Source organism: Lytechinus variegatus, chromosome 6 (assembly GCF_018143015.1).
Source record: "Lytechinus variegatus isolate NC3 chromosome 6, Lvar_3.0, whole genome shotgun sequence".
NCBI lineage: Eukaryota > Metazoa > Echinodermata > Echinoidea > Temnopleuroida > Toxopneustidae > Lytechinus > Lytechinus variegatus.
In genome coordinates, this window is record NC_054745.1 from 1,505,203 (window position 1) to 1,516,757 (window position 11,555).

The 11,555-nt window shown below is 36.7% G+C and overlaps 1 protein-coding gene across 3 annotated transcripts in view; it reads right to left on the bottom strand.

Annotated features, from left to right (window-relative positions):
- Positions 1–11,102, bottom strand: part of LOC121416795 — a 69,593-nt gene extending 58,491 nt beyond the window's left edge. For all 3 annotated transcript variants that reach the window (XM_041610281.1, XM_041610283.1, XM_041610282.1), the window contains exons 1-5: positions 10,984–11,102; positions 5,767–5,822; positions 4,610–4,896; positions 3,397–3,472; positions 2,287–2,564 (exon numbers count right to left, since the gene is read on the bottom strand). In XM_041610281.1, coding sequence (XP_041466215.1) covers positions 2,287–2,564; positions 3,397–3,472; positions 4,610–4,896; positions 5,767–5,798 — 673 coding nt within the window. In that variant the 5' untranslated portion in view covers positions 5,799–5,822; positions 10,984–11,102. The remainder of the gene's footprint in view (positions 1–2,286; positions 2,565–3,396; positions 3,473–4,609; positions 4,897–5,766; positions 5,823–10,983) is intronic.
- Positions 11,103–11,555: the final 453 nt, after the last annotated feature.

An 11,555-nucleotide genomic window follows, 5' to 3' on the forward strand; every position in this document is an offset into this window, starting at 1 on the left:
TAAACCACAATGACAGTGTCAGAAAATCTGCACCATGATAATTCCAAAATAGTCCATGGGGGGGGGCCTTGTGGCCTCCATATTTTTTTGATAAATATTTGAGGGTGATGGGGAGTCATTTCATGACTATTTTCTTTCAAATCTGAACAACTTTTGAGAGGAATTTATGACGTGTTGGTACACGGTGATGATATTGCCCAGTATTGCGTCAGTGGATGTAAGACCCGAAGTTGCTCTTAAACATAATTTCATAGTCTGTACAAAATATTATTATGCTTCGAGCGAAAATGTATTCTTGTTAATGAGTGACTATTTTTGTTTTTATTGACAACAGTCATTTATTTTTATATATTGAATTTTCAAATCATTATGCTTCAGTCAGAATCTGGTATAAAGTTAAATAGAGCGCCAAAATGAGCCATTATACTTAAGATTTTCATTTTGCACTCTTCAGAGTATGACGCCTAAATAAATGGAAGCGAACACAACAAAAGAATATAACAAAGGGCACGTAGGCAGACTGGCGTGAAATAGCGAGTGCTAATTGGCTATTTAAGTGTGTGTGTGTGTATTTGAGTTTTGTCAGACGTGTATCAATCAGATATGATTATTTACGTCTGGGACCGACCTTTAACGTCACCATCCGAAAGACGTGACCAGGCTCGAACCTCGAACCTCTGCATCAATTTGTAACTTCCCTACACCTTGGATTACAGGCGCACGCCACAACGCCCAGCTGTGAACGGTAAATTAGTCTTGTCCCCAGTGATACTTGATTATTCTTATGTAAAAGTATTACAAACTAGATCCACACACTTTCAGAGTTATCATGGCAAATCAACAATTACATGTAACCATAATATGGCCAAAGTTCATTGACCTTGGCTTAAATGACCTTTGATCTTGGTCATGTGACCTGAAACTCACAGAGGATGTTCAGTAATACTGATTACTCTTATGTCCAAGGTTCATGAACAAGGTCTATATACTTTCTAAGTTGTGCTGTTATTTAAAAAACTTAACCTTTAGTTAAGATTTGATGTTGTCACCGCCGTTGGAAAAGCGGCGCCTATACAGTCTGTATCAAAAAAAGTTTACACTTCGAAAAAGTCCTGGGAATTGAAAAACATAGAAAATCTATAATTTTTCACATATATTCTTGGGTTTGGGTCTCATCTATCAAATGAAAGTAAAAATTTTGACAGAATGTTACACTTGAGTGAGCACTGTCCATCTTTGCTGGGTCAAGGAAAAAAGGCAAAAACCAACTGACCATGCATTTCTTGTACATTTTTTTTTCAATTTTAGCCAATTTAGATAATGCAGATACATATAAATATTTTGTAACAATTTTGCCACCCAAATATGAAATTCCACCCTAGGTAAGCCTTTTTTTGTGCCAGCTGGATCTGAGGACATAACTGCATGTAAACAAAAGTTTATTTCAGACGGTCTCTAACATTTTTTCAATAAGTTTTTATCATTTTCAGTGGATTTAAATTTAATTTCATATATTTCATTTAATTCTTGTTTCTCCACATTTTCCCCAAGCTTGACAATGATTATGAGAAAGAAAAGCATGCTTTCGCCATTTCATGAGCTCTGTGTAAAGCAGATATCATCACAACGGCCTCGGTGTGTGTGGGGGGGGGGGGCGAAATGGTGCACTGTGAAATGTTTTGGGCAAGAAAACAAGTTAAAAGGCAAAAGATATCTTTAAATCCTTGTTCCTTGCTAAAGTTCCTGTGTTCTTCATAATTATTGTCTACTTTTATTCATGTACATGTAACTATTTCCAAGTCCTGCGCAGATCATTTTTCACCAACTTTTCACCAAGCAAGTGGTGTTCACTCAACCAGAACAATTTTTTACAGCTATATCATCACTTGCTTAAATATCTGTACCAATGTTTAAATGTGGAAAAAGCTTCAGGACATAACAAATATAAATTTAATAAAATTATTTTATATGTGTAATTTTATTTTGATATGGCATACGCACTGTAGCCTCGCTATGCTATGCAGGTGAGACAAAAAAAAACCTGTTTGAAATGCTGAACACTATAATCTAATAGGTTTTTACCAAGATGATCACCATAGATGCCATTACATACAAAGTCATATCAACAACAGCTCACATAAGAAGACCCTTCTTTTTATATTAGTAGCTCTACAAACAACAAACTATCTGAACAAGACTTTTCTATAATTATTCCCAAGAAAAATAATGACATGAAGGAGTGATTCCTTGCAGGAATTTAAAATAAGTTTGGTTTTTCATTCTCACCTGTCCCTAATAGATCTATAGGAATCAGTTTCTGAGACAGCGACACTAGACCACTCTTTTGTAAAGCCTCTGCAAGATGAGCCCTGATGTTTGTGTCTGGAAGCTGTTTATCTCTCCATCTTGTGAATACTGTCATCAATGCATCAGTAGTATCTTGTGTGTCTTTCTTTATTTTATCAAGAGTCACAAACGAGATCTTCAGGTTAACGCCAATCCTCTTGTAGTAAGTAGGTCCAATTTCCATTGATAACATCAAAAGTTCTTCCTCACTGACGGTACTGTAAAATGAATAATATCAAGAGCTTATATTATTGTGAACCATTATTCAGCACCAAGTATGAAAATGATCACCTACAGGTATTCCAAATACTGTCCAGTTTACTTCACTTGAAGGTAAACTGTCAGGCAGCATTTGCAAAGACTCTTTAGTCATAATACAAAACAGTAGAAAGGTAGTTTTTTTTTCTTCCTCTGGGTGGTGATACCATGGGCAGGGGGACGAGTCCCCATCCCTCAATTTTCTCAATATTTATCAACTTTATGGAAGAAAACGTTTCATCCCTCTAAAGTGATACAAAGTCTAACAAAATCCCTTCTAAAAATGTTTATAATAATCACATTAGTTTAAATACTGGCAATACATGTATGCATATAGCACCTGACCAAAGGTCAGAAAAACATTTTTCATCACTATCTTCACAGTTTATAAAAACAAATGGGGAATGAAGAGGGCCTACATGGCAGGATTATTAGACTAGAACATGTGGAAGAGAATTTTTGGTACGGTGCTGCATAAACTGTTAACCAAAGTAGCATCACATTTGAAAACTTATATTCTATAATACTTAATATAGTGTCTCTTTGATTGTTTTAGTAAATGACCTTTTCCAGAAAAAACACTGATTTTTTTAAATCAAAAATACATGTATACAAGTACAACTCTAATTTCTTTATCTTAATATTCAAGAGTATGATATCTGATGATATAGGTTTATATTTTCTCAATCCATTATATTCTAGCGGACTAAAGACAGAGAGATCTTTAAGATATAAACAATCTGGTCACATCCCCAATTTGTAAACAAACTAAGTATTGATTTGTTTACATACTGTGGTGTTGCTGACATGTCTACTGCTCCTGTTGAAGTTGATGCTCTTGAAGTTGTTGCAGTTGTTTGTCTGACATCTTTAACATTCAAAGAAAGAAATACAAGACATAAAGATGGCAATATATCAAAAAGGGGGCTGGGCCAGTATTTTACAATACACTTTCCAGATGAATATTGGACAAGCAAAAAGCCCCCAAAACAGACCATGCCAGATGATGTGACTATGGAGAATACCCCTTTCTTACAAGAAAAATTTCATCAATTGTGGATGTTGAGTTACAAACCTTTAAACTGTCATACACAGAAACGGAGAGTTATGAATTACATCAAGCCACAAAAAGAATGTTAAAGTTGATGTCAATCAATACCAAGATCACATAACACCTCCTTCAAGAGCCTCCTCCTCCTCCTTCAAAGAGGAGAGTGGTGGAAGCCCGAGTGTGACAATGATGCAGTATGGTATAGGGAATGTGAGTTGAGAGGCAAATATGACCATAAACCAAGAATTCAGGATGACATATTATCAACTTTGAAGAGGACAGTTGTTATGAAATTAATCTTGTTTTTTGGTTGATGGTATTTTACTCTTGAACATCATGCCAAAAATACTTTCGTTGTTGAGAAAAATGTTGTATTTTTGCACTTGTCATGTCACTCACGTTTTGGATGTTGTGTCACTCATGGTATATAGGAGGGCACCATTTTCCATAGAGGTTTGATTGATTTTGACTATATATGTGTTACATAGGTACACTATTTACATACATGTATGGGTACTCACAGTACTCCTGGACAACTACTTGGGCATGAATCCAATCATAAGTGATAATGGTCAGAAACCCATGTCCAAAATTTGTCATGTCACTTACGCATCATTTTTTATATCATATCTACTTAACGAATTGTGCCAGTCCTACATTGTATATAATATAAGAGTCATGATTGATATCCTTTACATTTAAAGATATGAGCCATTAACCCTCTCTGATTGCTGTGTCACTCACGTTTGAAAATGACCAATTGTAATAGTATTGGAAATCTTTATGAATGTCCTTCATTCAAGAAGGCATTTTATGCACATTTTGCAAGCAAACCAATTATCATACTGATCCCTGATAATTAAAATAGTTTTCATTTTTAAAACTAAAGACATGAACAAATGTAATTAACCAATGTATATTCATGTTGTCTATTAGATATTATCATTATCTTACCTGTTGTTTTCTGGATTAGATTCCCAGCTAGAAGTTCTTTGGACAATCCCCCTAAGTCACTCTTTTCTAATCCTTCTGCAAGAAGAGCTCTGATATCTTCATCTGGATGTTGTTCATCTCTCCACCGTGTGAACATTGTCATCAATGCATCCTTGTAATTCGATGAATGTTGGACAATGATATGATCAAGTTCAGCAGATGAGATTCCCAAATGTATCCCTAAATCTGAATAGTACCTCGGTGAGATGAGCTGGGCCAATCTCAAAAATTCTTCTTCGGTGACAGAACTGAAAAAAAAAATATGTTGCAAGAGACGAATGACAGACAGACAACATGCAGACTCCATTCGTATCCCTTTCTAGTCTCGCTTTCACCTCTAGTCGATGAGACAAAAAACAGCCCAGTAAATCCCCACCCCATGTTTGTCAACAGAGCAGTACATTCATGTAAATATAGTCAACAATAAAATAATTACTGGCGTTCACTACAACATAATAATAACAGTATATTTACCCATGGTAGCCACTTAAGTTCCGAAAACTGTTCTCCCAGTGGGCCCTGCTATTATTATTACCTGTCTAAGCTAGGCTACCTATTCAGGTGCACACAGCATTTTGAGGAATTAATTCCTACATGTATCCATTTACCTCACCATGGTCGAGTGCTGAAGGAAATTACACCATGGCTGGGATTTGAACCCACGACCCTCTGTTTCAAAGTCTGGAGACTAATCCACTGGGCCATGATGCTCCACATAAGAGAAATAATGTATTTTTCTAAGACTATGATAATAAAACTGTACTTTCCTTTCTCAGAATATAGCATTTACAATGCTAGTCTCACATGTAGACCTTGATGTTCATAAGATTCCATGACGTTGTCTCTGGTGAAAATTGTTCCAAGTTTGGGATTCATTTTGGGATTCAGTAAGAGTTTTTTTTTTCTTTCTCTTCAATTTGAATCTTTTTGGGTTTTGAAAGTGGGTCCAGTTTGGTCGGTCCCTGACCACTGTCGATCTGGGAAGTTAAATCTGGATCCATGCAGTTTGGAATTAATGGGTATTATTATAATATTACATTATAGTGTAAGAATATGGTGATGTGCCTTCTTCTTACGGTCTAGCTCTCTGCGTTCTTTTTACCTCAACTCATCCTTACCTTCTATTATTCTTTTCCATTTCCATTCTCATTCAATAGGTCTACCAACACAAATTCTGGAAGAAATAAGAGGAGAGTGTATTAAAATACTTGTGCTGTTATGTATATTACACAAGACCGAGCAGTAGACCTACAGACACATTTTTGCTAACACAAATTACATACTAATTTAAAAATAATCAACGCTACTGTAGATATTTCCTTAAATCATTAAGAATTCAGAAGAATTTTTTGATGAGTAATTTGAAATTGATTTAAGGTAGATGCCTCTTTTATCATTCTGTTCAGAGAATTCCAGAATTTGGGTCCTGTGAAAAATATAGTTTTGCTCGAAATTACTAAGTGATAGTCATTTGACTGTCTGGTATTATATGAATGCAAGGTATTATTTCTCATAAATTTCTTTTGTAGGTCATTAGGTACACTATTTCTATCTAGCTGACAAATGAATTGGAATAACTGTAAACGTTCAAAATCAATGACTTTAAGGATACGTTTCTGACGAAACAATCCATATATCTAAAGGGCACATTACATATTATCCTTAGTACCGTGAACTTTCTTGATGACACCAATATTTCTTGCGACAGTTTTACAAACATTGTTGATATGAAAAAGATTTAAAAACAATTTGAATGTTTTGATCTGGATTTGTCATTAAAACTAATGAACTTTTAACTTAAAAATTCTTCATAAATGTAGTAAGCCAGCAACTTATTCAACACACTATTGCCTACATGTATGTTATTAGAAAATTAGAAGAAAAAAATTGTAAGAACAACCAGAGCTTGGAATTTATTGGATCCTACTCTAAAGAACAAAATATTTGTACAAAGTTTCAGAGCAGCACGCTGGCGATTCACAGTCTACAGCCCTACCGGTAACTTCAGAAAGTTCAGTAGTGAGAAGTACTATTAGCTGAGACCAGTAGGATCTGATCAGATAATTGGGATCGTCCCAGTTTACAGGGGCTGTCTCAGTTTTTTAAAGATTTCTCAACACAAGAAATCTATGAAAGTACATTCATCTGTCAAGTGCCGACATCAGTTGAGTGCACTAGTCGAAAAAAACATATCAGGATTCATAACAAGATTCTGAATACCGTAATTGCCATCTATAGTATGTAGATCTATGTCCTCAGGGCCAGGGGGGTATTCTAAAGTCAAACAAGTGGAATGCCTCTGGCCGTCTCACCTGCATCACGTGGTTCAATATAGCAGCAGTGCTGACTTTGAATTCTACTCTAACTCGCACTGTTACGGCGGCTACCAGTCAAAATTAGTTCCCAAAATTTACCTTTAAGAATATATGAGTAACACCCCTATTAGGCATGTTAGGAGTGTAACCCCTAATTTGCATATCTGTGGTCAAGCCCAAGGAGTGGGCATCATACTTGCACAAAGAGCTCATTGCTTAGAAAAGGAAAGTTGGATGCAGTTGCTATTGAAGAAGCTCACAGCAAGTTGACAAGAAATTCATCATTTTGGGGTATATAACAGTTGGTGAGTTTAATTATTCTCATTTATTATATTGCATAATGTTGTAATTAGATATTAATGTATTAATTGCAAGATTTCACTTAGAAGATACATATTGCAAGTTGGTCAGTAATTCTACCAACTCTCTCATGGAGTATATATATGTTTCTGTGATGCGAGATAATTATGTGTGCAGCATAATGGGCACACCCAGCAAGATATAATTTACATTTAATGTATGTTCTATTATATGTATGATAGATTCATTTTAGTTTAAGATTCATTCAATCCTTGTATATTATCTGGGATAAGTTGTTTCAGTTATAGATTATGTATTCATTAGTAGCATCATTTTATATATCACATATTGTGTATATATTCAAGTTAGGGAAAGAAGTGAAAGTAAGTTTAGAGCGAGAAGGAGTTTATGACTCATCATCATACTCTGGACAGTGCTCCCATCTCCTCACAAAGGGAAGCCCTACACTGCATGTGCATACAATGCATGCAATACACCAATACCAGTGTGTGTGAGGGGATGCAGGCCACTCTCTGGCTGGTGATGAATCAGACTCCAGAGCAGAGTTTCAGAGAAAACCACTGTTTGAGGATCTGTTCCTACACAAACTTAATTCTCACTGATTCAAGTCAGTGTGAATGGGGTTTATAGGAATGTCATTTAGAGACAGAAATGAAAGTTTAGAAGTTCTTATTAGCTGTTGTACTACGGAAAAGTTAAAGGAATAATTCATGTGTGAAGTATACATGTATTTAGTTAATGTTTATGGTTGATGTTTAATCTCTTTGTCTAATTTATAGAATAGATCATGAATAACAAGTTATGATCAGTGCATCATTAACGCATCTAATCACTATTTAGAGCCCAATTCACATTTGAAAGATAAGTCCACAAATAATTTACTTTGGTTTATATTACATTTGGTGTTTACTATGAAGTTAAACCAGTATAATATCATACATACAGTATTCATGTATGTAAGACAATTCAATTTAACTTATACAATTTACTTATTAATTTATGTTTATGTTTATTTGTTTCAGCTAACCACACACACACACGGTGCCACACTCACACGCACAAGGTGGTACACACACGCCTACACCTAAGTCATATAAGCTCAAGCAGTGTTCACACATTACGTTCAAGTCGTGTTCACACGCAAGTTTATGTTAGGAATAAAGTGACACTTCGACATTTGGTATTGCTCGTCGATCTTTATCCATTGAATAAATGCAACAAGGCTTTATCGGTTGGAACTTTAAGACAAGGTCTTCATGGTGATTATTTATGCGTCGTGGTGACTTTCAAGTTCGTGTGCGTTAGAACGTTATAGTTTCCCTCCGTGTAGGAAGTTTATTTCGTGAGCTGTAAACGACCCTACACGCACAAGATGTTCAGTGATACATGGTTACTCTTATGTCCACTTTTTATGAACTAGACCAATAAACTTACAGAGATATGATGGTTATTCAACAAAGAAACCCAACATGTTCTAAGTTCATTGACCCTAAATGACCTTTGACCTTGGTCATGTGACATGAAACTCTAATAGGATGTTCAGTAATACCTTATGGCCAAGTTTTATTAACTAGGTCCATATACTTTCTAAGTTATGACGTCATTTCAAAAACTTAACCTCAGGTTAAGATTTGATGCTGACGCCGCCGCCGTCGGAAAAGCGGCGCCTATAGTCTCACTCTGCTTCGCAGGTGAGACAAAAACTGTCCCTCTAAGGCTCTATACACGGACAATCTCAGTTTCTCAAGACATGATTTGTCCTGGTTTATGAGGATATCCTTTTTTTCTGGAACAATCCAAATTTTTGGAGCAGCGCTTCTATCAGTCTTACTTTACGTTACTCCTGAGAAATACGATTTTGAGAAAAAATTGGTCATGTGGGATTGTGGCCGTTGACCATGTTGACCCACTCACACAACATGCGAGGTTAGTAATAATAACCTCGCACAACGCTTGTGGTTTCATAGTGGACTTTGACGTTTTCATTCATCACACGAATGTGAGGGAATGAAAAACGCCAAACGTTTCAGTATTTATCCACTATCGTATTATTATTTTAATAATTAAATTTGTCTTAAAAATGAATTGGAAATTGTTTATAAAAGTGTTTTTATCGCTTACCTCCGAGTCTCAACCAGGATACTCCGTTCGATCCGTCCTTAATACTGCGGTGGAAAGTACGCAAACAACAAGCGAAAAGCAATTTTTCGTATCGAACATTCTCAATTCAAGTCGTCAGCGCATAATAGGAAATTGTACCTAAAATCAACAGGTTGCATCTCATGTATATACTTATTGGTAAAGTACGCCATCTTTTGACAAGATGATGCTGAAAGTGGATTGAACGAGCAAGAAAATAATGCTGATCGCCTAGAATGCAGCTAGCTTGCAAGACCGTAAACAAAGGTACGGTAGGCACTTAAGAACCAAGTTTGAAAGGACCCTCGTAAAATTACGTCACTGTCGCGATGAATATTCATTAGATCGTGGTCGTGCGTGTTCAATACAAACTCTCTGCATGCATGCACTCAGTGTGTATTGAACACGCACGGCCACGATCTAATGAATATTCATCGGCGAGAGTGACATAATTTTACGAGTATCCTTTCAAACTTGGTTCTTAAGTGCCTACCGGCTTGGTGAATAATATCGCGCGCCCTCTTTAGGCAAAAATTGATATCCACGCTGAGCAGAACCAGAAGTTATCTGCGTGAAGATCACGAAAAATGCTCTTATTTTATTAACTCTTAACATGCCACGCACACTACTAACCTAACGCCACAGTGCTAATCCGATGCTAATCCCCTGTGCCAGCCACAAAACCCCCCTGTGCCACATTGATTTTGGGATCGCGAGTCGTATTCACTCCTTTCAATAGTCATGATTACAATTGCTTGTAACTCTCTAACAATTAGTTTATCCACAAAATATTGTGTAGTAAAGTTGTAGGAAATTTCATACCCCTTATAATGGTGTCCTCATTATAGGGATTGGTTATTATCTTTACCGCGAAAATATGAGTTGTATCAAGTAGTTCAATTTTGTGGAGTGTTTTGTATGGATCAAAAAACCTAGGTATCTTCCCTCTCAGAGGCGGAGCCATGTCTTGTAAAAAAATGTAGAAATACTCGAAAAGGTCGAATGTAAACTGCGTAAGTTAATCTGTCAGAAAGCAGAGTTTGCACTGCACACAATAGTGCTAATTACGGCGTGCATGCGATGCGCAATACAATGCAAAACGGCGTAACAATGATTGTAATTCCAAATGTGCGCAGTCATGCACGAAGCAGGCGAGGGTAGGAAACAATGCAAGCACAAAGCAGTCAATAGTAGGCGTGCGAGCACGAGTGTGGCATGTTATAGTAGGATACGTAGCGTGCACGAAGCACTCAATGAGTTAAAAAAACAGCAAAGAGAATTCAACGAACGATCCATATGGTTCGGTAAGTGTTATAGAACAAGTAGAAATCTTAGCTATGATGTAAAGTCATAGTTATTTTCGTAAAAAGGGTGTGAAAGATTCACGTGCACCAGGTGCATATGAACACTTCACACACGAGACGATTTGAAACCATGAGTGATGTTGACCCGGCCCAGGCCTCAGCCTCGTGGGAAGACCCCCTAACTAAGGCTACAAAACAAAGGTTGGCAATTACTACAAAGCAATTAATGGAAAAAAGAACATGTCGATCATCTCACCTGCATGACCTGCAGCTGCAGTATTATCTGATCATTCTTTCCAGGCCCAGTCGTTGGCCAACAACCTGACATGCCTGACGTGATTCGTGATGAACTTGACCGTCGACGACTCCGAGTCCAATTCACCCATGGGTTCAAAGCATCTCGCGTGCGAAGGAATATCAGTCGAATGCAACGCGACACACACGACACAGTTAAACTTTTCTGGGCTTTTGCCCACATAAAATATTACTTAAAATTTTATATATCACATTCTGCTATGACACTTACCGAATCATTTAGATCCTTCTGTGACTTCTCCTTGAAGTTTCTTTTAAAAAACATGTATATTTTCTTGATCTTTAGTGAAGATTTTACGGAGATGAAAACTGCTCAGCGCGGATATCAATTTTCGCCTAAAGAGGGCGCGCGATTTATATTCATATCAAAGACACGACAAGGGAAAGACTAGGCACCTACACTACTTCTACACGCAAATCGACGCAAGGCATTACGCGAAGTCCGTGAAGTGTCCAATCTTTTCATTGTATAGACTTTGGGATACCGTATACGTATTATTGACGTTCGTTAAA